Here is a 27,065-nt window from a genome sequence, read left to right as displayed (position 1 = left end):
AAAGATCGACGTCTGGCGACAGCTAACATCAGATCAAGCTAGCCGCTACTGCAATTAGCAGCAAGCCGATCTGTTCGACTTACCATGTCTTCGAAAGGGTTTTAGCTTAGTCGTGTGGGTGTCTATCCGGCGTCAGATATGTATAAAATTTTACAATAACCTTTTACAAAGTGTCTTTGATGAAAACTTAACTAGGGTTATCAACTGCTCTTTTCTTCTTTTCTTTGACACAGGAACAAAAATACGATTCTCAGTTTAACCTACTCTCCTGGACCAATGGGCATCTTAGTAACATGAGACGTAGGGAGAAAGTGGCCAATCATGATGCAGAATTCGTCGGTACGTGATGACTGGCAGTTCCGTCAGCCACACAGAGTCGACAACATCACGGATGCTCCCCGGCGATTGGTGCGTTTGAAAAACTCACACCCACCCCGTACAAAATGTAGGTTTTGCTCACTAGAATGTTTCTGCTCTGCATCTGCCTGGTTGTGTTTCATTAAATGCTTTAAGAATGTGCAAACAGCGCATAACAACATGGTGGTGGTGTGGCTAATTTAACAATGTTCGTGAGCTTTCCATAGCAATCATTTTCACATTACATAGTTTATTGTGTATCCCAGTAAAGATTGCCCATTTTGCAGGGAACCCTTACCTACTACTGCTATTTTGACTACTGCAACAAACCAGACTCCTGAAAAGTAAACACATCACCCATTCTCAGCTCTGTGCCACAAATCAGATTGCATTACCCAGACTGTGTCTCCACAATTTATGGCATGTTAGTGACCTTTAACCATTCTTTGAAATGCATATAATGTAACTATAGAATCAGCATTTCTCAATTTATGGGACGCATCATGGACATCTTGTGTGCTCTTCTATAGATTTTTATGAGATTTTTTTTTTCTCTGAATATTGTGTGAGCCCAGCTGTGTATTTGATTAACATTATCACAGAGAGAGGGCAGAAAGATGGAAGGTGAGAATGTGTATAAACACTGCAGCAGGAGTGTCAAACCTCTTAGTGGTCCATCAGCACATGGCAGCAAGGAACATGCTCCATCTAATTATAAGCTGTAAAGATCATATGGACAAATAGCATAAATGCCTTTTTTAAAATTCTCAGCCAACTGTCCCTCAGACAGCTCGGCTGTTACTCTAAATACCAATGTAAAAGCCTCTGTCATATTGTAAACCCTCTCACAGAAGCTCATAAACTAAATAACATCAAACCTTTCACAGCACTATTATAATCTATTACTGCTTCTTTCCATATGTTTAGTCCATTACCCTGTGTGCTCTGTCCATTTTGGCCTGGCTTGATCCAGTTAGTTGGTGAACGCTGAGTGGACTTTCAAGCCTGTGTCTTAATTATTATATGATTTGTAATTATTATTTGTTATTTATAGAGGTAAACAATTGAGCAAATTGTATTGTATTGTATTGTATTGCATTTATTTTTATTTTATTAGTTTGTAATACCCAGCGCAGCACTAGAGGGCGCTTCAACACAATCGTCCACATCTCGAGACCTCCCAGCGCCTGTTGACGTTTTTTTTATGCACTCTGCGTTATGAAATACGTTATGAAATATATTTTTTTTTCTCCCCAATCCTCCTGATTATAATTTAACCAGTACGGACTCAAACGAAGCATTGATGACATTGCTCCGGTGTGGCCGTGGAATGGGCGTGACAGCTACACAATAACAACAACAACAACAACAACAACCACCACCACCACCACAGCAACGGCTCTGCTTCCGGTTTCTGGATCTAGCTGTCAGACTCCAGCATCTCTCTCTAACGCGGAATCGCATCGTCAGCAGATTTAACTCTATGCTTTGTACATTTAGTTACCTGCTATCGGTTAATTTTTACACTTTGCAGCGGTTTTTGGAGCTGGAGATACCACGGCTGGAGTCGCTCGGCTGTCGGACAGAGTTAGCTTCCACCACGGTAAGGAAACGGCTAGCCACTTTTAAGTCAGCCTGAGCGCGGTGCGAGTGTGTTGTATAGTTGTTTTTCCTCCCTGCTAACCAACTGTAGCTCATTATTTCTCCATTAAACTCCCTGTCTTTGTGTTTTAAGCTTTAGTATGAGCGAAGGAGAGGTGTTTCATGAGAAGCAGAGACTGGAGCTGTGCGCGATTCATGCCCTGAACAACGTGCTGCAGGAGCGGGTCTTCACCAAGGAGACGGCCGACGAAATCTGCAAACGGTACGCGAACGTCTCCCAGGTGCCTGTGTGTGTGTGTGTGTGTGTGTGTGTGTGTGTGTGTGTGTGTGTGTGTGTGTGTGTGTGTGTGTGTGTGTGTCACCTCTTGAGCAAACATCCTGAAGTGCTTTGCATCACCACCACAAGTTGTGTATAGCAGCTGATGTCCTCCACATCACAAGACAGAGGAGTGAGCACCCCCATAGCTTCAGAAAAACTTAGGTGCACACACTGGGGACCTTACCATATTGTTATATAGATATGAACATGCACAGGATTAATATGTCAAATATCACATTGAGGGTTATAGGGGTAGCCTAAGACAGTGGTAGGTCTGCTGTGATGAATAAATAATGGTTAATTTTCAGTGTTGCAACACGTAAAATGTAAAATAAGTGTGAACCCACTGGCATATCGGATATCGCTATCGAGATATTTGGCATGAATATCAAGATATGAAATTTTGGCCATATCATGCAGTCCTAGTTTAGAGGCAGAGGCGCTCAGGACTAGGTCTTATTGTCATGGCTGCCCGAGCCTCTCTCTATCTCTCTCTCTCTCTCTGTCCCAGGCTGGCTCCTCAGTGTGTGGTGAACCCTCATCGCTCAGTGTTGGGTACGGGAAACTATGATGTCAACGTCATCATGGCAGCACTACAGAGCAGAGAGCTGGCTGCAGTGTGGTGGGACAAACGCAGGTGAGTGAGACACACACACACACACACACACACACACACACACACACACACACTGAGCCCTGTGTGATGGGAAACAGCACGAAGGCCACACGAATGTGTAATTGAAGAATCTTCCAGTTTTGACACTAATATACGGTCTGGAGTTCATCCTTTGGCTTTAAAAAAAAAAAAAAAAAGAAAAGAAAATGCATCCTACAACAACTATTGGTGTCAAATTTCTGGATGCATTTTGTTGTTTGATGGTGTATTTTTCTTATTCCTGTGGATCATTTGCTAAATGTTAACGACAGTATGCCACAATGAGGTTTTTACAGCACCCCTACAATGGAATTTGAGAAGGAAAAAAAGTTATTTTATGTGAAAAATAATCAATGAATGTCAGGTTTTGGTATCAATTCCTCAGAATAAAAGAGCAATGGCTTTTCCCTGGACTTTGCGCTCAAGAGGTAAACATAGAAATTTCTCCACTGACAATATTTCACTGCTCAGTGATATCATTTGTATTGCACAGATCTATCAATAAATCAGATTGCAACACAGCTACACGTCATGTTGTGTTTTGAGTAAGTGGTGTGACTCTTAACTGGAGAAACTCACGCTCTTGCTCTTACCACTGTGGCTTTATCCTCACGCGACGACAGCTGGGTGCACGCCTGCACTTTGCACTTTGGGAAATAAAGGAAGTGTGTAACTGAAGTAGAAGTAGTCGAGGCTGGGTAATGGAGAGTGACTCCACCGAAAAATTATGACTTCAACTAGGGCTGGGCGACGGGGCCAAAAAAAAATGTATCACAGTAAAATTCATCTCATCAGTCTACACAGATAATTATCTCAACATACATCAAATAATTATAGTGTCAAATTTAATTGCTACTTTTAAAGTCTGAAGAAACCAGAAAGCTAATCTTTATCGTAATACTCATCTTCTTAATAATACAATTAATAATACAGCATGCAGTTCCTGTGAGCAGTATTCTTGTCATGTGATTGGCCATTTGTGTGTTAATTATGGAATATGATTACATCTTAGATTTTTGGCATTTTATTGGAATATAATTGTTTTAAATTTATTGGCATTTTTTGGAACATTTTTAATATTTATATTGATGGACGATATACTGTGATAATGTAATTATTGTTTTGATGATTGATTATATATGAAATAGTATCAAGGGTGGAACTTTGTTTAACACCCACTCCCTCTGTTTTTACACAGAACGGTACAGAACCTTTGCATGTCCAAGGTGCACGGCTTCATACTTAATGTTCCGTCACGCGTGTCGCTTGGGATCGTGTCGCTCCCCCTCAGACGGCGGCACTGGCTCGCAGTGCGGCAAGTCAACGGGCAGTACTACAACCTGGACTCCAAACTGAAGAGTCCCGTCTGCATTGGCGGAGAAGCAGAACTACGGTAAGAACGGGCTGGAAGCCGGCTGGAGTATTTCCTCCCTCTTTGATACAAGACAAGTGTTACTAGGTGGCTCTTGAACAGAGATGTAATCTGTGTGTGGGACAGTTCTGAATGAGAGTTAGAGTAGGCTTTGGTGGTGCTGCACGGTCCCGCCTGAACTCTGTCTCACTGAGTGAGTCATCCCATATGAGCGATCACATGGGGCTTACCTCATTGTCTTGTTTGTGTTAGTACGCCGCACTCGAGTAATCTGTCCTCTGTCTTCTTTTTTTTTTTGCCTCTCCCACTCTTTCCTCATCTGCCATCCCTGCTCTCTCCCTCTCCCTCAGTACATTTCTCACTGAACAGCTTTCTCAGGACGTGGCAGAGATGCTGCTGGTTGTCCGTCGGGAGGTAGAGGAGGACGGCTCGTGGCTGAACCCTGACAGCTCCAGCAAGTGACACACCTTGGAACAGGACAAACCTTTACATAGCATGGAAAACTCGCTCTGGGAAAAAAAAAAAAAAGACTCGCATTTTTTTAAAACAGACACCTCTTTACAGAGAATTCTTCAGGGAATGCACTACAAATTCATAAAATATCAACACAGAAACACACAGAGGAAATTCCAAAGAGAAGCAAAGACGAGGTGGTACTCCTGACATGAAGAGCTGCTTTGGTTGTAACGGTTACCGCGGTAACTGTTAGGCCGTGGTTCTGATATAACCCGTGTGGCTTGCACCTGGATTGTCTGCCCTGCTCTTGATACATTTGTTTAATAATGGGGAGGCGCAGCTAAGCTAACAGAGTTGCAAGCATAAGTGTTATTTTTGGGCTAGTTTGATGATGCTTGACTTGTGACATGCAACTGAACTTTCACTTTTTTGTAACGGGAAAATTAGAAAAACCTCTTTGTGCATGAAACACCATCTGTAGTGATGATAAATGGCCTACTTTGCTTTAACACCATCAGACTACACATTAAGAGAGAATGGTTCAATAGTATTTTGCCACGGAAGATGGACTCACTTTTATGATCCAAGCGCAGAAATTCAATCACAATGTATGAGTTGGTTATTTCGGAATTTGACAAAAAGCGCCTGAATTCACCGCCTGTCTCCCCATCTTTGTCGCTCCTCCTCTATGCACTGCAGAGTTAGACTTGTTTGAGCTGGTTGTCGTGTTCCTACAGGCGCAAAGGTACTGTGAAGGCACTGGCTGCTGGGGCGTTAACTCAACGTTAATACCTTGTATGTTTTAATTTTGTCCATCTGTCTTTGCCATTGATCTATGCATATCCAAGTGAACAGGAGCACTGTCTCTGGTGTACACTAGTGACTAACTTACACATAATGAAGGTTATTTATATTAAACACTCTTGTTTTAAATCTCTATTCTCCAGTAAAGCATGTCGTGTGTTTATTAACATGTAGGCAAGACCAGCCGAGCATCACATCATTGAAGTTATTTTTATTTATATTAGACTCTTGAGTGTAAAAGGATGCCATTCAAAAGGAGCATTGATAATACCATACAAACTCAATTCAAGGGTTAACAAGGTCAGTTGGCAAGGAAGGTGGATTCAATGAAATCTCCAACATACCATACCATATATACACAGAACATCTTGTAGAGATCTCAGAAACCCAATGCTATACATAGTTATTATTGCTAGTTACGGTAGGGCTACTGCAGCACCAGTAGCAAGAGTCATATTGCTATGTACCTGCTGTCATTGCATGGGATTTGTAGTTCTCCACTCTCAAGACTGAGAGGCAGTTGTAGTTCTCCATTAAGTCTTCAAAACAGGGCCTTGATAGCCCTCAAGTATTTTTTTAAGAGCAAAGGTTCATGATTATTCAGATATTGTAGACAGTGAAATATACAGAATAATACCAGAAGGTAATACAAGGAAATACATAATTGCCACCTATAAAAAGTAAAAAAAAAAAAAAAAAAAAAAATCCAAAAAAAAAAAGTTATACCAAGTGAGGGAACTGCATAACCATTCACCAAAAAAAAGTGTCTTGTCGCTACGTGCCAGTGCTTTTCTACAACAATATTTATATAAAAACTCAAAAATAAATTGGTGGTACTGATACATTTAAGAATATAAAACTACAACGTAGTAACGTCAATACCATTCTGGTTGCTTCACAACTGTTCACAGTTCACACAGACTTTGGACAGACTAGGGAACAGAGATGAATACCTTTTGAGTGAGTGAACGTAGTTCATACCTTTGCATAACCGTACAACCTATCCAGCATTAGAGCTCGCTGTGAGTTATTTCAGCAGTCCATTCAGTACTGTTTCTTTTAAGTGCTTTTCATCATAATAGTCAATGGTACTGACGTTACAGACCTTTAAATCACATCTAGCATTCAGTTTATTTAGATTAGTTCTTTTCATTTCAGTAAAGTGTCCATTTATATGAAAATTAAACATTTTTTTTCTATACATTTTCTAACAAAAAATAATCAACGTGAATACAGGTTCCTTGAATGGGCAGGGTTGGGGTGTGATTGACTTCCCCCGTAACCAGTCAGCATGCTGGGAGAGTACTGTATATTCCAGAAAACATGATGCGATTCGACAGAGGTGATGTTGATGAAGATCCCAAGGTGTAATTGAGAGAAGAGAAGACAAGAGAATACCATTATTCACCCATTTCATGATGACCAGCTCACCAAGAACAGCAAACAGCATATGTTCTGCTCACTATCTGACCATCACTCATGCATGAATAATGCAGAATTTATGATGTTTAAAATAAAAGAAACCTTGGAGAAAAGGGCACAGTGGAGAGTCTGAATCTTATACAGTACAGGCCAAAAGTTTGGACACACCTTCTCATTCAATGTGTTTTCTTTATTTTCATGACTATTTACATTGTAGATTCTAACTGAAGGAATCAAAACTATGAATGAACACATGTGGAGTTATGTACTTAACAAAAAAAGGTGAAATAACTGAAAACATGTTTTATATTCTAGTTTCTTCAAAATAGCCACCCTTTGCTCTGATTACTGCTTTGCACACTCTTGGCATTCTTTCGATGAGCTTCAAGAGGTAGTCACCTGAAATGGTTTTCCAACAGTCTTGAAGGAGTTCCCAGAGGTGTTTAGCACTTGTTGGCCCCTTTGCCTTCACTCTGCGGTCCAGCTCACCCCAAACCATCTGGATTGGGTTCAGGTCCGGTGACTGTGGAGGCCAGGTCATCTGCCGCAGCACTCCATCACTCTCCTTCTTGGTCAAATAGCCCTTACACAGCCTGGAGGTGTGTTTGGGGTCATTGTCTTGTTGAAAAATAAATGATCGTCCAGCTAAACGCAAACCGGATGGGATGGCATGTCACTGCAGGATGCTGTGGTAGCCATGCTGGTTCAGTGTGCCTTCAATTTTGAATAAATCCCCAACAGTGTCACCAGCAAAACACCCCCACACCATCACACCTCCTCCTCCATGCTTCACAGTGGGAACCAGACATGTGGAATCCATCCGTTCACCTTTTCTGCGTCTCACAAAGAAACGGCGGTTGGAACCAAAGATCTCAAATTTGGACTCATCAGACCAAAGCACAGTTTTCCACTGGTCTAATGTCCATTCCTTGTGTTTCTTGGCCCAAACAAATCTCTTCTGCTTGTTGCTTCTCCTTAGCAGTGGTTTCCTAGCAGCTATTTGACCATGAAGGCCTGATTGGCACAGTCTCCTCTTAACAGTTGTTCTGGAGATGGGTCTGCTGCTAGAACTCTGTGTGGCATTTATCTGGTCTCTGATCTGAGCTGCTGTTAACTTGCGATTTCTGAGGCTGGTGACTCGGATGAACTTGTCCTCAGAAGCAGAGGTGACTCTTGGTCTTCCTTTCCTGGGTCGGTCCTCATGTGTGCCAGTTTCGTTGTAGCGCTCGATGGTTTTTGTGACTCCACTTGGGGACACATTTAAAGTTTTTGCAATTTTCCGGACTGACTGACCTTCATTTCTTAAAATAATGATGGCCACTCGTTTTTCTTTAGTTAGCTGATTGGTTCTTGCCATAATATGAATTTTAACAGTTGTCCAATAGGGCTGTCGGCTGTGTAGTAACCTGACTTCTGCACAACACAACTGATGGTCCCAACCCCATTGATAAAGCAAGAAATTCCACTAATTAACCCTGATAAGGCACACCTGTGAAGTGAAAACCATTTCAGGTGACTACCTCTTGAAGCTCCTCGAGAGAATGCCAAGAGTGTGCAAAGCAGTAATCAGAGCAAAGGGTGGCTATTTTGAAGAAACTAGAATATAAAACATGTTTTCTGTAATTTCACCTTTTTTTGTTAAGTACATAACTCCACATGTGTTCATTCATAGTTTTGATGCCTTCACTGAGAATCTACAATGTAAATAGTCATGAAAATAAAGAAAACGCATTGAATGAGAAGGTGTGTCCAAACTTTTGGCCTGTACTGTATATTACCAACCAATATGTTTTGCTTTCCTAATCCATTGAGATTGAGATGCAGCTCTTAAAATTCTTTTTTTTTTTTTTTTTTTTAATGGCCAGGTAGTGATCATCACATGGTGACTGTACAAAGAGTTACATGATAACTGTAGTAACATGTTAACACTGAGACATCAAAAAAAAAAAAAAAAGGAGAAAAAAGGCCAGCCCACAGGGTCTTGCGAGGTTTAAGGCTCATCCCCGCGTTTGCTCATTTGCTATTGATCAAAGTGAATGCGTACAACAGAAATGATAAATGGCACAGATTATGATGATGTCACAAGAACAGAGGAACTCACAGAGGGGGGTGGGGACTGCCTGTCAGTCAAGGGTAGGCTCTCATAGCCAGGGTTGCCATTGGAGGAAACGTTTGGAGTCCTGTATAGAGATAGAAAGAGACAAGGACAGAAAGAGGGAGAGGAGGAATGAAGGATGAACAAGAGAGGGAAAAAGGGGTGAGACACGTTGAGAAAGACAAGAGGGAAGGGGCCGAAGGGTGATGGGAGCCAAGGAGAGGTAAGAAGAAAACGGGAGGAAGAGTGATTAGAAATATGGTGTGGAAAAATACAGAGCTCAGTGTAACTGGTGGCATTAGTATTACCGAGTGTCGCTCTGAGCACTGTCCACTCCCGACTGATACATTAAGGGATTTATATTGTGATCTGCATTTACATGCATTTATAACGTGGGACTGCAGCTCACCAGTTCCATTGTTGCTGTAATGCTTTTTTCCCTAATTAATCTGGTTATGTGCACACTAAACCACAGAAAAGCTTTTACAGCAATTCCTTTTAAGAGGAGTGGACTGTAGTTTTTAGTGCTGGTTTAATTTCTGGACCTTGCCAATTAGCTTTACTCAATATCCTTGTGTTATTATTAGATATGGGAGCAGTCAGGATGATCAACTGGTGTTAGAGTATGTAGTCCTCTGGACTATATGGCTAGCTAGAGAGTGCATTTCTCAGAGTACTAACTAAACTTGTAAAGTTCAGTGAGAGAGAAAAAAGGGGAGAGAGGCAAAGAAAAGTCGAAAAGCAAAACCAAGTGAAGCGAGAAAGAGGGAGAAACAATGAAAAGGAAGCAGAAGGCATGATAAAGAATAAAGAGAGGACAGATAGAGCGAAATAATTTGAGAGATTTGATCACATGAGACTATGGACGCCACAGTGTGGATGATAGATGAGAATGATGGGGCGGGGGGGAGGGTTACCTATGTCAACCTGAGCCTCACATCGCCGGAGTTTTTACGAGCGCAGCGTCGTCAATGACACCCTCCCCCCATACAGCAGTAGTCTACTGCTGTGTAGGAAACAGGATGCCATTTGAGACACAACCAAGATCTGTGAAATGATCGAGCGGCCTACATCGTCTGTCTTGAAACACTCGACAGACGAATAGACAGACACACAGACAGACAGACCTCTGGAGTTGTGTCTGTTTCTCTGCCTACACTGTAGTCCATATTGACCTGTCTGTGTGTCTGTCTGCATTGCATGTGTTTAACCTGACAGCTCTGTGGCTTTGGGCTATCCCTACATCTATATAGGGACAAAAGTGTGTAAATCTAGTTGGCTATACTATGCTTCAGCTACCTAACCTCTTTACTCCTAAGGATGGGTCTGCAGCTGTGTGCAAAATCTGCTCTTTGTCATCAGGTCTAATATAAAATGTGTGTTGTGAGGGTAAATATGTGTATTCAAGCTGAATGTTTAACAACTATGTGTCTGCTGTGTGATCATGCTTGTCCAATGACAGGCAAAAATGCTCACTCAGTGTCTCTGTGTGCTGCTTCTGCATACTGACATACTGTACACTGCACCTAGGTAAAATCCCTGCTCTGGGGTGTTATCTGTATAGTTGCTGCCCTTAGGTACAGATCCAGGGTCAGATAATTATCCTCAAACCTGAGAAACAGAGATGCAGGCTTGATGCTAAAACAGTGTCTCCTCCTGTAACATCTGGGGCCGTTCTGTCTGTCTGTCTGTGTGTCTGTGTGTCTGTGTTACTCACGGGAGGGGCGGCGCGCTAGAAAAGGGGGGTGTCCAGCTGGCCCCCGGGTAATTATAGAAGGGGGGCATGGCCCCTCGCTGAGACCCCGTGGCCGTCTGTCTACGTGCCTGATGGGAGGTGAAGGGGTCCTCACTCTCGCTGTCCGAATCTTCGTACTCTTCTGAATCACTGTCACCGTCCATGAGAGAGAAGGAAAAAAATGTGTGAGCAGAGGAATGATGGCTGGCATGTGTATCCCGTGTTCTCCTCATACCATGGAGTCGTCACACCTTCATTCACTATCATTTCACAGCGTTATTAGATACATACCATACCTTTGCTTGACATACAGTTGATATGGCATGCACGAACTGTATTCCGTTATATTTCACACTTCATTGTTGACTGAATACCGACGTGCTCAGAAAAACACATTTGCCAAAACACAGGATGTGATGTAACCGACTTTTGTGCTATAATCCAGGGAAAGCATCCATGCAGAAGCCCAATTCGGATGTTAAGAGAATGATGCACTAATCCAGAAATGCCTACTGCAGAGCACATCGGGCTATAGATATAGGACCATCAGATCAGCAGCACCATTCACAAACCATCTAATCTAGCTCTTTGGTCTAAAACACCTGAAGAAGGCTCAGGAGTGCATTTCAGGATCCTGGAACTACAATCACCCTCCTATATAACTCGTGGCTCTACCAACAAAGACCTCAACCTCTCCAAAACGAACAAGAATTAAGTTAAATGAAATCAGTGTGGGCAGAGATGCAAAGTGGCGTGGACAAAGAGTGGTATCACAGCTTTAGAGACAGATTTTAGAGCATACAGGGTTACCGCTTTCCATGCATCTTGTGGAAACAAGATTTTCTCCCTTTATAGTGCACATTAACTGGTGGGCAGTATGGTCAGATGGTATTCTGTCATCAAGGTATCTGGATCCCTGAAACATTCATTATAATTTTGCACACAAATTCTAGCCTCGTGCTCCAGCTGACGTCTGGAAAATGTCCTCGGAAATACTTTCCACTGCTGTCGTTAAATCTGTTCCTTTCCTTCCAAAAGTGCTGCTACTTCGGTGGAGGGACAGAAGAGGAGTATGAGTGTGAATGTGTTTGTGTGCCTTGCGTTTATTGCCAACAGCCTCCTCTTATGATTTTATTGTTCTTCATTTTCTTCAGTCTTGCTTCACTGGATTGTACTTTCGGTATTTTTCCAAAGCCCAAGGCAAGAAACGTAGTATAGTGTACAGCGGAGGAAAGTAAAAGGTCAACAACAAGGCACCGATTTACATGAAAATGGAAATGTCCTGTTGATTCTGTATTTATATTATATAATAATAAAACAACTGATCACAAAAATAACAGGAATTACTTTTAAATGGTAAATTTCTAACACAACTGTCTCTTACTCAGATGCAGACGCTAAACACAACAGAGGCTTGTTTCAGAGGTATTGTGCAGCTCCCATCACATGCACTGCAGACTGTAATGATGGGCACATTCTCTCTCTCTCTCTCTCTCTCTCTCTCTCTCTCTCTCTCTCTCTCTCTCTCTCTCTTTCTCTCGCTCTCTCTCTCACACACACACACACTCAAGCTTTTTCTCCCACCTGGGGAAGCTCCTCCAGGCACCAGGCAGAGAACAGAGGATCGCAGTGAAGGCCAGAGCCGAGAGGAAAGAGTAAAGGGAGAGGTAGAGCAATCCCTCCATCCCATCATAGCACAGGCCTTTCAGGGAGTCGATATAGTCCTGAAACAAAGGGAAAAAAAACAAGAGAGAGGCAGAGATTATTATTGATTATTAGCACCAATCCTATGAGGGTTATTAGTCCAATATATGAATGTAGAGTAACACTGAGTGTGGGGTTACCTTATTCAGACCTCGGCAGTTCAGTAGTGCCACCAGCTGATGAAAGTTTCCCTCTGTGGAGTTGAGTATCTGCTGAACCTCCCTGAGTGACTTCTACAGTGACAAAAAATATATATATATACTGCATGTGAAAAAAAAAAAATGATTGGAACGACACACTGCATGTGCAAGCCATTTTGTGCCCTGCAGCACCGTTACACATTATAACTTACCTCAGCTTTGGGAAACTGTGGGAGAGCATTTCGATCCAGGCTGGAGAGGTGTGTGTGAATGTTGGACAGAGCCCTCTGTGACTGGGTCAGCAGCTGAAACCAACATGTCGGCAAGATTGAAATTTTAGACATATTTCAGATTATTGCTACAGTATGCCTATTAATAACATATCGTCAATTTGTTTAATTCTTAACAAAGCCTGTTTCTGTTTTGTTCTTCATTTAAAGTAACACTCCAACGTTTTAGGCAAAATACCCGCTTTCCAACTTACACAAACTGAGACAAGATGTTTGATACCGTTTTCACTTCTATACATCCAGATTAACAGAAGGATAAATGTTTTTTCAGCAGTTATAGTTCCACCATCTGACTCCTAAATTGCCTCTAGTTCCAAGACATGTACACATGATACATTATGAAAATAAGACAGTTTTGGGGTTGCTGTAAGGTTTATTTTTTCACTTAGACAGAGACAGAGACACAAAATGCCACCCATAGGAACCAAACCACTGGATGTACAGATGTGAAAATGGTATCAAACATCTTGTTTCTGTTTGGGTAAGTCAGAAAAAGGGTATTTTGCCCCCAAATTTTGAAGGATTCCTTTAAACACGTCATTAATTAACATATGGCAACACGATGGCTGAAGCAACCGTCATGTAGCTGGAAAGTTATGAGTCTGATGCCCAAGAGAGCCACTGCAGACTGTACACATAGCAGCTGTAAATCCTGTTAAAGTGTGAGTAACACAGAGGATGCTACTTGCTCACTCGTTTTGAATGCGCCTGGATAAGAGTGCCAAATAAATGGCTGCGAGGCAATGTGTAATGCAAACAAGATATGACTGATGGAGGTCATATTACCTGCTGGAATGGACTGTTCATACGCCTGCTGCAGGTCAGGTAATAATCCAACACATCTGAATGGTCAACAAAACACCAGTGCACAAACAGATCAATGCACAATAGAAAAAGGTGTGGGAACATTTATCTTTGTCATTACATTGGGTTCTGCTGAGTCAGCCAGAGTTGGGAGTAAATGACCCACATGGAAGTAAACAGCAAACAACAGCTACTAGCATTTTCAGACATTGTTGCTCGGGTTAGGGATCTGTACCTGAGCTGGTCCCAGAGTTGAAGTGAGTGGAGTTGAGGACGAACGTGTTTGGATCTGAGCAGAAGTCACTGAGAGCCTGGCAGTGCAGGAAGAGTGAGTGGGAGAGTGGTAAGGTTGGATGGGGGGGGGGGGGGGGGGGGGGGGGGAGAAAAAGAAGATAGAGGGACAAAGAAGCAGGAGGCAAAAGGGGGAAGGCAGGAGGAAAGTGATCACAAGGGAGAAGTTAGTGGCGACACACTGACCGACTAACATACTTACCTCCTCAGATATCTGACTGCAGCTCGCAATAAAGCAGCTGATATTGATCTGTTGCTGGCTGATTCACATGCTGCCCTGGGTAGACCTGCTGTGTTGTGTGCTCTAACACCCTGCTGCCTTTCCATCACCACATCTCTCTCTTCTCCCACTCCCATCCCCCCTATCTCTCCACCATATGCCATCTCTCATCTCTTTGCGTTGCCTTCTGACTTACTTCTCATAGGTATACTTGGAGATTGTGCACAGTATAAACAGAGTACACGCAAGCTCGCTCAGCAGGAGATTGCCCCACCAGAAGAGGGAGTGATAGCCACACAGAGGTCCTGCGAATGGACAGGGAACAGGGACAACGGGGGACAGCAGACAGCAGGCAGGCCCACAGCTGGCCCATTGTTTCCCTGTCAGTGGCCAGGGACAGAGCTGCTCTGTGTGGACCCACAGGCACTGGGACATCTCCCACCAGCTCCACATGACACTGAGACACTTTAACCGGGCAGTAGCGCAGAAAAACAGCCACCCTTACCCCCTCCACATCCCTATTACACACACCCCCAAACCCCAGCCAAAACAGTCTCCCCTTCAGACAGCACAACCCCTCCAGCGCCTGTTCCCAGCCAAATTTCACAGGCCAAACTGAAAATGGACAGTCCTCTGTTAGCCACATGAAAAAGTTCTCTGTGCTCTTTGTTTCCGACAAATGTCACTGCTGCTCCAAAGGGGGCTGGGCACTGGGACGTGGTACACTAGTGGTGTTGTGGTGTTTTAGTGTTAAAAGCTCAGCTGGACTTGCAGCAGAACATTGTCCAGCTTTCATACGTCAGCATGTTATTGAATTTTATTTTTATCGGGGTTACATTGTCACCACCTCCTATACTTACCGTCCTCCCTTTTTTCTGTGTCCATCTCTAAAGCTCTTACAGGCGCAGAAGTGCAGCAACAGCTTCAAGCCTTGCACCGGGCAAGCTGATGGTTTATCTGCTCTCTCTTTCTCTCTCCCCCTCACTCACTTTCCCTCTATCTCTCTCTATTAAAGTGAGCCTTAGATGCTCTCTCTCCATCTCCGTCTCCCTAACTCACTCTTGTTGAAAGCACTTCTGTTCATCTTCCATCTTTACTTCTCAAAGCCAAACACCCACACACTGGCAAACACACTTACATGCAAACATGCACTTTAATGCACAAACACACTTTGCTCACAAATGCACTCATGCACACGCACATTGAATCTTTAATCTCTGCCCCATTTTCCTGCCTTTTTGGTCCTCTGCCATGACTGCAGTGTTCCCTAGGAGGCAGGTCTTTTCACAGTTAAGCACAATGGGCACAGAAACACACACACACATACACTCACACACACACACCCACACCCACACACACACACACACACACACACACACACACACACACACACACACACACACACACAGAATGCTCTGTTCTGGAGTTGGTGTTCTCAGCAAGGGATTCCTGACATCCCTTTGGCCTGCCATCGAGGGTAAACCCCCTGAAGCTCTCTTCCCTCAGCAGTAGCCAGCCAATCCCTCCCATGATAGTCCCATTCACTCTCATCTACACCCCCCACCAGCCACCCAACCCTGCATCCCTCCGCTCTCCCCTCCTGCTCTCCTTTCTGTCTCTATAGCCGCTGTATTGGACCTACTCACCACTACAGTGGCAGTCTCCAAGCCCAAGGAGCCCCAGCTCAGGAACAGGGCCAGCCAGGCCAGCACCGTCATCCTGGGGGGGGAACAGCACACACACACACACACACTTCAGCCAAGAAGACACCCTGATGCTCAACCCAGTGTTGTTTGGTCTATTTCTAAAAGTATAACAGCGCTGGTGTGTGTGTGTGCATGTACTCACAGGATGAGGAGCCAGCGGGCTTGTTTGGCCAGTCCCAGCAGGATGAACAGACACACTATGAGGTCCAGCAGCAGCAACAAGACGTACGACAGCCACCTAAAACCCGCACATACAGATACCATGTTACCTATGCACACAACAATTGTCATTATACCTTAAACACTATCATAAAATTGGGATGTCACTAAAAGCAATGCATGGGTACCAAGTTGATATCAAAATTTTGAAAGCAACACCAATACCAGTGTTTGTAGTATCAATAGCGTTGATACAACTTGATATGTCACTGAGTAACTCTGATGCAGCCTCTGTCTATATGCTTAAATACTGAAACACCTGAAGTTGGTGTCCTGCCAACAGACTGAGAGCACATCATCATACCATTATATTTGTTGTTACAGCAGAACATTTCGCACAGCTCCTCTAAACTGAAATTAGTGTTTTGTTGGGCTGCTTTGTTTTCTACTTGAAGGCTATAGGGCAATGATGCACTTTTAACTCAGTGATTATATTCTAATGTTGCATACATGTTTAAATACTTGAAAAACATACTTGAAAAACTATTTACTTGTTAATGTTAATACAAAGTGTTTTAAATAGAGTTGTGTGAATGGGGTTGCTGTTTAACAATGGTATCAAATTAGGTATCGAAAATTTTACTGACATTGGTTTCAACTACCAAAATTCTGGTACAGTTACATCTAGATAATTAACTAAGTCATGACGCTTCTACAGGAACATTATAAGATGTTTTTTTTTCTTTACTTTTTATCCAGAGAGGGCTGACTGAACACACACACATGCACATCTACAATAGGTGCTAGCCAGTGTGACCACAGTCGTCCACTGTTCTTTCTTATGAGCAGTTTTGCAGAGGCAACTGGGGGTGAAGAGGTTGTTGCAAAGGAAGGGTTAAGAAAGGAGCCAGGGTTTGTCAGTCTTCCCATGCAGATTTCTCCATGTAGCCCTCCAGTAATAAACCCATTTATAACAGCTGGGTTTCTGCTGCCCTCTAACAATAAAACTGCTGAGAAGCAAAATAAAGATTATTCAGACTCTAATAACATTGCTGATGTAGGAGTGCTATTCAAGTCTTCTTGCCCATCTCTTTTTAACTGGAAGGCTTTAATTCATCCCAGCCACAGCGTATCTGAATCTAGGTTCCCCATGTTCCTGTTCTGACGGTAAAGTCTCACAGCCAGACGGCCGCTCCAGCCTCACCTGTAATCTTCATTGACCATCAGAGTGTTGGCGGCCCAGCCAGGTGAGAAGGGGCTGGGCATGATCCCGCTGGTAGGCACCAGTGTAGGAGCCACAGAGGGGGGCACTGGGGTGAGGGCTGCAATGGGTGCCCCACTGCTACTGCTATCATTTCCCAGCCCTATGTCAGCGCTGGATCGAGCCAGGGAGATAGAGGAGAGGAGGTTGACCACGTTCTCAGATAACCTCCGGCAGTTCCGCGTTGACACAAGGAAGGGCTTGCTGCCTGTAAAGAGCTCCTCCATTGTGGTCAGCGGGCCAGAGATAGACAGCTGTAGCCCAGTAATAGTGTCTGAAATCTGGGGTAGGAAGGAAGGGGGCAGGAAGAGTTAAGTGGGACAGAAACCACAAAATAGAGATGATGGCACTGATGAAATCATGTTGGCTGAGAGTGGTTGTGTAATGGAGATGGAGAGCTGAGGATGCTGGGCATCGTGGCGCCTTAGTCTGCTAATGCACATAGCTAATAATCAGGAATGTATGGGTTCAAATTCCTAGTTTATATTATGCTGTCAAACATCTGTGTGTTGAGTTGTCTGTTTCTTTCCAGTAAGGACTTGAAGAGGAAGAGGTTAGACAGCACATAGCAAAATGAGATCTTCATTTTCAGATCCATTAACCTGTCTTTTCTAGGTATTCACATACCTATATGTTTCTATAATTTCTCAATTACTCATCTTCCAAAGACAGCAGTGAAATGAGGACATTCAGCGGTGTGACACATAAACCGCTGCGTGACCACACTAGTCCACAGGGAGATCAATATTACACTTGACAGAAGTTTATATCCCACTCACTCTCCCTCAGTAAACCACATGTAATCATTTGCACATGGACACACACTCTCTTTGTCTCTGTCTTTCTTTTTTTCTCTCTCTCTCACACACACACACACACACACACACGACATCATGCGGGCTAGATATTCTGCATGTGCCTGACATTTTACTTGCAGAGAGCAGCACTCACCAGCAGATCGATGGAAGCTAGCGTATAATTGGCTGTGAGAAGAGACGAGGTCAACTGATACATCCCATCATTAGCCTCACTGTTGCCATAGAAACCAATGCCTATGGCAACACTGCAAAAAGAGAGAGAGAGAGAGAGAGAGAGAGACGAACATGAAAACAGGGTGGGAGGATGTGTGTGTGTCAGTATGTGTGAGAGAGAGAGATAGACTGAGAGATGAAGAGACAGGAGAGGCATAAAAGTAATGTTTAATTCAGTGTGTATGTACTTTTTAAATGAATTTGACACAACAAGATAGAGCTGGCGTGGATGTGAAATGTGTGCTCCAGATGAGCGTACCAACACTCAAGCGCAGGGGAAGGAATAAGCAGACGATGAAAAAAAAAAAAAAAAAACGACGTCTTAGCACTCGAGTGTTAGGCTTCAGTGGGCAAAATATGAGAAATGTTAAACATAGCGACATATTTACACATCTTTCTGTTATTCACATATTCAGATTAAGCCTTGGGCCAGATGTTCATCAAATCCCCTCAAACCCAAGAGGAATGGTATGACCCAATCCCCCACAAAGTATGTGACCCAGATTAGAAAGCAGGGGGAAAAGGAGGTATGTGTATTGGTGCGTCTGCGTCTGTGTGTGTGTGTGTGTGTGTGTGTGTGTGTGTGTGTGTGTGTGTGTGTGCGTGTGTGTGTGTGTATGTGTGTATGCATGCAAGCTTGTGCTTTGCATTGCAAGCTGCCAAACACTGTCTGATGTAGCTGCATTTCAAATGACACATACAGTCTTAGTCCTTATGACCAAGCAAACACAGCCCTATCAGGGGGAAGTGGTGTCTAATTAAATATTTCCAAGAGGTAAACTGCAGCATTATTCTTTCATCCATCTCAGGACAGAAAGGTCATACACAAAGCATCAGTGAAGGAGGTGAATACACTTCAAGCCATAGGGGGGAGACATGAGCCACATCAACCTAAAGCCAGTATATGATGACACTGTGACAGCTAAAAATGGATCGCAAGCGTTTTAAGTTCCATAATAAAGCAGTATGTTGTCAGCCGGCGGTGTACAAACAGCCAAAAGCCAATGCCAGGAATAGACTGGAGTATAACAAGCAGTGATGAAATGTTAAATTGCACTAGTGTGCCTCTACACCACACAATTTGACCTATAACCTTAGAGTTAAAAAGGTCTGATGGGCAGCTGACCTTCCCCTTAGCAACCTGTGCTTTGGCTCTGCTTTGATATGAGTGTTGTGGACAGATGTCAGGTACAGTAGCACTCCTGTATAATGTACATTGGGGACAATGCACTAATTTGATGACTGCACGGTCACCAGATCTAGGGGTTGAGTAAATGTATGACTGCTCTAGGTGGGTGTGCTCAGATCATCAGCACACACATTAATGGGGAAACCATTGAAAAATAAATACACACAGTGCTGTCATGGTCCTGTGGTCAGTAAACACTAACAAAACATGACCATTAGCAGTCATTGCGTGTAAGTCACATTTCCATAGGGCCTCCCCCCATGCCGTTGGTGGTTATGTGAAACACTAAAAGGCACATGATGATGGAGGGTGACAGCTTGTGAATCATCCTTGCCGCTGATCCACCTAACGACTACTGATGCTGCCATAAAATGTAGCGACGCTGCAGTTCATAATGACGCCTGAATCCGCTTTCTCACCAGCACAGTGTAACAGCCGCCACCGCCACCCATGTGACACAGCAGATGCCCCGCCCCTTCCTCCCGCCGTATCCATGACCTGTGCTGCCATCTTCGTCCTCCTCCTCTTCCTCTGATCCCTCGCTCCGGTCACCGCGGTGACAGCAGCAGTAGTGTATGAGGAAGGAGAGGACCACGAGGAGGGAGATAACAAGAGCGATGGCGGATAAACTGGACAAAACCAGCAAGGTCTGGGAAAATGGGAGGAGAGGGAGGAATCAGTGAATGAGTCAGTGAATGTGAAAAAAAAAAAACAGCACTTTAATTCCATTTTTACAAGTGGGGAAGAGCAGGGTAAAATACAAACTAATCCTGTTAAATTCCATAGCTTGTCATATGGTCCCACCCCCATTAGCGGCAGGAGATGATTAGAAATGTGTGAGAACATAAATTTTGCACCAAAAATCACACATACACCGCGTGCACCCACTAGTCGCACATATAAATACATTAAGCTGAAAAAGGTACAGGTTAGTGCTGCATTTTAACACAATATTAATAGAATAATCCTCAAACTGTTGATCATCTATATTTATCATTTCTGTGGCTTTAACCCCTGAATCACTGTGCTGTCTATGCACTAGATGCCGCATAGTGAATATTAATGTCACTAAGCCATATCAGACCTGCATTTGATCAGGGTCCATGTCATAAAGTCAACATTACTGAAATGCATTTTGCAACAACACACATCTACAGTATTATCCCTTATCCATCTGGCCGTCTGTCACTCCCCATTCCTCCACCTTCTCTCTCTCTCTCTCTGTCTCGGTCCGTCTCTCTCTCTCTCACCTCCTGTTTTCTACAGCCCCTCCTCACCGCTCCACCCCACCCATCCCTCTTTCCCCACGTTCTCCCTCGCCCGCTCTTTCCCCCACTCTCTCCCTCTCTCTTCCCCCCTCCCCCTTCTCTCTCTTTCTTTCTATCCACGCCACTGAATCTCTATTAATAATCTGTGACCTACTTAAATACATTCACTGCCACTGTCTGTTTCTCTCACTCCCATTTGCTTTCCCTTCTCTCTCTCTCTCCCTCTCCCTCTCCCTCTCTTTCTTCCTCTCTGCCCAGTCTTCTGTTCGGCAACCTCCTCGCATTACTCATTCCCTCTCTCATTCTCTCTCGGAGCACTTTCAATCTCTTTTGTCTTTCTCTTCTGGAGGATAATTTGCATCCCCGTCTCTGCGCCATAGAAAAGTCACAAACACGCACTATGAGACATGGGTAGCTGGAGCATTTGTATGAGCTTGTTGGAAGAGAAGGATGAAACTGAGCATTTTGCAACAAAAACTGCATTATTCTGTACCATGCAGACACCGATGTGGCATTCTGCGGAATTTGATGCATTCAGAAAAGCCAGTTTGCATAAAATATCTCTAATGTGCATGACCCAGAAGACATGGTGTAATGTCACGACAAAATACAGTTCAAAGTATCTTAACCAAGAAGACGGCATTACAGACAGGTGATGCAACATTAGAGATGAGCACAGAGGCATAGCAAGGATCCTTGGAGGAGCCTAGTCGCAGCTCCTTGCTAATAATTAGGTCAATAAACTAGCATGAATGAGTCTTTTACAAGGACTACCAGTGCAATCATAACACTGTTCATCACTGTTAGCATTCAGGGACTTGTGGTGCAATTCAGTATGGAGCAAACTGCCAATGACTCACAATCACCTAATAAATTATAGAATGATTATTATGATGTTCCTGTACTGTTATTACCCCAAATGAAGCCACTGGACTGTAATTGTTTCATAATGTGGGGACAGTGAATGCTCAGGTACAACATGTGGTTTCACAGAGTTGAATGACTGGTTATTATGACATGTGTCTCTTACCTGCTGGTACTCCCAGCTGTCAGGGACGAAGATATTGTCCCTCATCTGCATGGTGAGGTCCAGCCGGGGGAGGGCGTGACAGACTCTCACCCACAGTGAAGGGGTGTAGCTGGGCACCGTTGTCATGGCAGCCATTCTCTATTGCCAATAGTCCCCTCCTCCACCCTGCGGGAGGGAGGAGAGAGGAGTCAGAGCAAGCAGCCAGCAGGATGTAAAGTGAGGAAAGAGTAAAGGAAAGAGGGAAGAAACAGTGAAGGTCTTCCTCAGCCCATGGCAGAGCTGAGAGGACAGAGTAGTCCCTGCTGCCACCACAACCTCCAAGCCACTGTGCCCCACCTCCATCTGAGCACAGCGGGGACAATTTATGACCAGTGACCACCTGAGCAAAGTAAAGGTCGAAATGTCAGCCATGCTTACTTGAAATGAACTCTAAGAAGTGTAAATCGGTGCACACACCTCACTGAAGGCAGCTGTTCTCCAGTGTAGTGATTTACCTGTAATAGTTAAGGTAAGCATTTGGGCTTCATTGATCTTGGATCTGTGCCTGAGGCAACATCAGCCAACAAGAAGCCCAGAGGCTCAAATAAATATCACATAAAGCAGCGATTAAAGCCATCTTTTCACTCACAATTAATTAACATCCTCTTTACCTGTCCCTGTCCTAAAGATGTGAGGAGATTTGTGCTGCATCAGTCTGCAATAGATTGCCACACAGAAAGTTTACATTACACTCTATGACAAACTTGGATATTGATCACAAACCTCTCTCTTAACCCATGGTAGCTATAGGAGCTGCATGGATTATATAAGGGCTATGTGGGGGCTTTGAACAAGCATTCTTCCCAGCAGAGTATACACAGGACAAAAACATCTTATAGATAAGGTAACAGGAGGAGATACAAGAAAGGATGTATTCGGTCGCCGTCGCAGCTCCACTCCATCATCAAACACTGCTTAGTGCTCAGCATCTCTTACTGAAGCCAGCCAAGGGGGAGAAAGTAGGGTAAACACAAAGGGCAAATCCGGTTAGCCCAAACACACACTGGAATCCTCATTACAATGAGAGAGCAGAGGGGAGACAGAGGGGGAGAGGGAGCATTGTTGGCCTGTGACACTGGCTGTGTAGATTAAGAGAATATCAGAGCTTTACTGTTTAAGATATGAGTGTTTCAAGACAGCTTAAGAAAGGAGAACACACAGAGGACCATTCACAGCAACTGGAACGAGGCTTAGAGAGATGGGGTTATACAGAACAGTTCAATGCTGAAGACACCGACAGTCTGACAGTGTTCAATAACGTCTGACAGATTCTGCACCAAAGGCCTGTCTTGGATTTTACTGTCTTTGAATGCAGCTGTTATTTATTCAATACAGCATTCAATCAACACAGAGTCCTACAGTCATTACTACAATCGCCATTAATTCACAACACCAACACTGGCAGCAAACTGCATTTAACTGCATATTATAATGTGCAAAATAAAAGTTTTGATTCAGCAGACTGTTACAGTCGGTGCCAAGCGATTTCCCATTCAGATTTGGGCCGGTTATGGCCCAGGACGAGTTAACAGTTCGCCCACAGGCCACACAGGGCTGTTCTAAGCCCATTACAATAAGCCTGTTCACCTTAATGGTTCCAGCAGCCCAACTGTCACAAATCAAATCAATGCCAACACTCCATTTCCCTTATTAAAATTGTGGTGAACATAATGGTTCACACGCTGTGAACCATGCATCCATCAAGCACACACCAACAGTGTCAACACAATGTGTGCTGTAGTCCATAGTCGTTTTATTCACATATCACTGTCACATATGTCAAGGCAAACAGCATTTTATGCACTCTCTTAAGATCACTTATCTTTAATTCAGAAAAAGAGAAGAAGTTATTAAATTAAATGTATTATAGAACTTGATTTAAGCAAGACTACGATGCACGTCTACCAGACTGTGGAAAGAGTGTATACTTTTTGAGTTTGAGTGATGATAATCAGAGAATCAAAGCAGAACTGATCTTGTGAACACTGTCACCAATGACATAGAGCAAAATGAAAAAGTTTTTTTTTTTAAATTGATGATGATAATGTTATAATAATCATCACTTTTTCATTGTGAGTAAAATAATAGCTGACACATTCTAGCCCAATATTAGTAACCCATATTGTATTCAAACATGATCAATTAGTTAAATATGACAAAATAAAGGCCTTGAGTTACATCTACCCTCATTTTCCCATGATGAAAGCCCAGGCAGATGAAGGGAACAAAATTAATTCAATTAAGCTGTGCACCTGAGGGAGGAAAAATGCCAAATAAAACAGATCAATACAAGTCATGTCAAAATTGAAGTGGGACTCCACTGCAGCCCAGAAAGTTATTGAGGCAACCTAATGGGGTTGAGGGTGAGAGTTGGGGGGCTGCAGTCTTGGAGCAGCAGTTACTCAGCAGTTGTCGCTGAGAGGAAGCCTCAAGTTGATGTGATGTTTCCTGCCAGCTTGTTATCATGCCAGTTACTATTGCATAACTGAAGGCAAATAAATGTGATTTTGAGCTCAGTCGATGGAGGGAGAAGAGAGCTTGAGAGACAATGAGAGAGATGGAGAAGTAACCACCGCTTCTCACCCAGCCGTGGCCTCAGAGAGGGAGAAACAAAGCAGAATAATAATTGTGGATTGGAGGACTCTCCCTCATTGTTCTGTCTGCACTAAGCTCAGACAGCCTTGGGAATGAAATCAATTGCAGGGTGTGAGACTCCATAATGTCTGTATGTACAGAACGAGGCCATTTTGTAAGACATCTAATGTGAAAAAGGCTGAAGACGAGAAACATCTCCTTCAGCTGGGTTAGAAATCCTCTCTGGCACAGAGAAATCTGATTCATTTTTATCTTTATTTATGCTCTGCTGTGACTATACAATTCTATGAATAGGAAGATGTTAATAATGTTGCCCTTCTGCTGCTGAAATTATATGCATTTCCAATTTGTCTCTCATAAAATCTGCTATGTTTCACAGTAAAGATTAAATAATTATCTAAAACCACTTAACAACACCCTTAATGACTACAATTTATGAGACAGCCCTGTAGCCCTGTGTCACACCACAGCAGCTATGAGACATTAATTAACCGTGTATGTGTAAGTGCATCAGGTCTAGTGTATAAGCACCTGCTTTATAAATCCATAGGATCAGTAGAATGCAATAGAGGGGGGAAAAGGGATTTTGTTTTCAAATGTCGAGTAAAATTCAAAATGATATTTCAAGTTTGCATTCATTTGCAGAATTAACATGCATTTCCAACAATCCACCCTCAAAGTGAGTGCACCCTTCCGGAGGTGAGTGCAGCTCATAGTCAGCAAGTCAATGCAAATCGGTGCTTTGATGTGTGCAAGAGTCCAACATGACAAGTTGATGGTAACAAAATGCTTCCACACTACTGACCTAATTGGCAAATCTATACATAACTGCATATTAAATCACCTTGCAGATTATGCATATAGTTAAGAGACGTTTACATAATGTAACATCCATCTACATCCAAATGAAACATCTCCTAGGTCAATTAAGCTGGTGTCTATTTTCTGTTTTAATTGGGTGGAAAACTAGTAAATGCATTCCAACCATCACCAAGCACCACCAAACTATCGTCTTATCCTAAAAACTCAAAGAGAATATTTCATGAACATCCGTTAAGCATGGTATTTCAAAAGATAAGCATGGATCCGAATGGGCAATACACTGTAACGGCTTAAATGTGCATGATGAATCTGTTTCACTTGATTGATCATTCATCTTTGTGACCATAAAGACAATTAAGCCATAATCAAGGACTGACAGGAAAGAGATCAGTGTGTTACCTCTGACTGTTGTGCGGGGATTTTTCTCTCTCTCCTTCTGTCTCTTCTCCTTCTCTTCCTCCGGGTTCCGTGAAATATTTACCCACTCAAAGAGGTATACTGCCAGCCGTCACCGCTTGATGCTCTTGAAAAAAAATCATCCTGAAAAATTGTCTTGGAGACATGCCAAAAATATGTCAAAATGGGGAAAAATGAGAGGGAAAAAAATAAGCCAATAATACTTGTGGATTTTTAAATATTAAATAGCCAATAATTGTACGGTTGTCTGGTCACAGTAGAGAGGTGCTAGTGTTGATGGATGAGAGAAGAGCTCTCTGTGAGAACATGTGAGTGAGAGAGAGAGAGAGAGAGAGGGAGAGAGAGAGAGAGAGTGAGTGAGAGAGAGAGAGAGAGAGAGAGAGAGAGAGAGAGAGAGAAGGATTAAGATTGAGGAGACACCCCTAAGGGACTCTTTTATCGTTGCATTGTAGCCCCTCGTAGCTGAACGCCCAGGCGACTTCACAACAAGGCAGCGACATGATATTGCCCAAAGATAATTAATCCGTTAACTGGGATTAACGGGTCTATTCCCTCACTCACTTCATAGGGAGATACCAGAGACACTCCAAATGACGACCCCACCAACATGCACACACACCCCCATCAGCCTGACCAATCTGTCCCAGACTATCAGACCGAATCCTAACCAGATTACTGAGACAAAGATTAAAAAGGCATAATTGCCAGTCAATTGTGCTAAAGAATAGTGAAACAAAAATGAAAATTGAAAAAAAAAATCCACTCACATGTTGGGAGGCAAAAGAGTGAGCTCCAGCCTAAGATTGGCAGTGTTTGGCTGCGATGTGCAGAGAGCCAGCATGAGGCAGAGGTGCACATGAAATTAGTAAGAGAGGTATATAAGCACACATAGATGGATATGTGTGGTTGTGGTGAGAGAGAGGATGGGGGGGTGGGGGCAGCAGCATAAAATAGTGTGAGGAGGAAAAAAATGTGGGATCTCAGTGAGAGAAGCTGAGAGAAAGAGAAAGGGAGGGAGGGATAGATGGACTGAGCAATGAATAGAGAGGGGGGAAAGCGACATGCAATGGATTTGTAGGCAAAACCAGTTTCCAGTGAAGGCTGCAGAATGGCATCAACACTGGCTCAATGACAATCAGGAGAAGCAAAATGTGCACATGATATGGGAGAAGTGGAGAACAAGTGCTGATGGAGATGCTCTCTGGGTGGAGATCTGAGAAATGGAGATATAGTGATAAAACAGTGCATGAAAGAGTATAAGAGTATGGTGTTTGTCTGCTAT

At 43.4% G+C, this 27,065-nt stretch overlaps 3 protein-coding genes across 6 annotated transcripts in view; 1 reads left to right on the top strand and 2 right to left on the bottom strand.

The window, feature by feature from the left end:
- The window catches only part of ube2s (ubiquitin-conjugating enzyme E2S), a 7,925-nt gene extending 7,640 nt beyond the window's left edge, over window positions 1-285 (bottom strand). The window contains exon 1 of the mRNA XM_030072882.1: window positions 84-285. Coding sequence (XP_029928742.1) covers window positions 84-86 — 3 coding nt within the window. The 5' untranslated portion in view covers window positions 87-285. The remainder of the gene's footprint in view (window positions 1-83) is intronic.
- A 1,249-nt stretch (window positions 286-1,534) lies between these two features.
- josd2 (Josephin domain containing 2) lies at window positions 1,535-5,700 on the top strand. The gene is made up of 5 exons (XM_030072255.1): window positions 1,535-1,960; window positions 2,093-2,221; window positions 2,790-2,915; window positions 4,132-4,326; window positions 4,656-5,700. Exons 2-5 carry the CDS (start codon window positions 2,100-2,102, stop codon window positions 4,765-4,767), a joined length of 555 nt encoding a protein of 184 aa, XP_029928115.1. The 5' UTR covers window positions 1,535-1,960; window positions 2,093-2,099; the 3' UTR covers window positions 4,768-5,700.
- A 56-nt stretch (window positions 5,701-5,756) lies between these two features.
- ttyh1 (tweety family member 1) lies at window positions 5,757-26,681 on the bottom strand. Of its 4 annotated transcripts, XM_030072250.1 has the most exons (16): window positions 26,551-26,681; window positions 25,766-25,918; window positions 21,911-22,075; window positions 20,032-20,261; window positions 18,344-18,455; window positions 17,336-17,673; window positions 16,115-16,210; window positions 15,913-15,985; window positions 13,991-14,066; window positions 13,738-13,793; window positions 12,874-12,966; window positions 12,662-12,754; window positions 12,402-12,541; window positions 10,800-10,967; window positions 9,089-9,167; window positions 5,757-6,870 (listed from the first exon to the last, which is right to left on the bottom strand). In XM_030072250.1, the coding sequence occupies exons 3-16, from the start codon at window positions 22,043-22,045 to the stop codon at window positions 6,787-6,789; spliced, it is 1,773 nt and encodes a 590-aa protein (XP_029928110.1). In that variant the 5' UTR covers window positions 22,046-22,075; window positions 25,766-25,918; window positions 26,551-26,681; the 3' UTR covers window positions 5,757-6,786. The 4 variants fall into 4 exon arrangements, with proteins under 4 accessions (XP_029928110.1, XP_029928114.1, XP_029928113.1 ...); XM_030072254.1 differs by lacking the exon at window positions 26,551-26,681 and having other exon boundaries at window positions 10,907-10,967; window positions 25,766-26,525; XM_030072253.1 differs by lacking the exons at window positions 9,089-9,167; window positions 26,551-26,681 and having other exon boundaries at window positions 10,907-10,967; window positions 25,766-26,525.
- Between the last annotated feature and the right edge of the window lie 384 nt (window positions 26,682-27,065).

This window comes from Myripristis murdjan, chromosome 16 (assembly GCF_902150065.1).
Source record: "Myripristis murdjan chromosome 16, fMyrMur1.1, whole genome shotgun sequence".
In the NCBI taxonomy this organism is placed as follows: domain Eukaryota; kingdom Metazoa; phylum Chordata; class Actinopteri; order Holocentriformes; family Holocentridae; genus Myripristis; species Myripristis murdjan.
The sequence above is the reverse complement of the archived record's forward strand: the minus strand, read 5'-3'. Positions and strand labels throughout refer to the sequence as shown.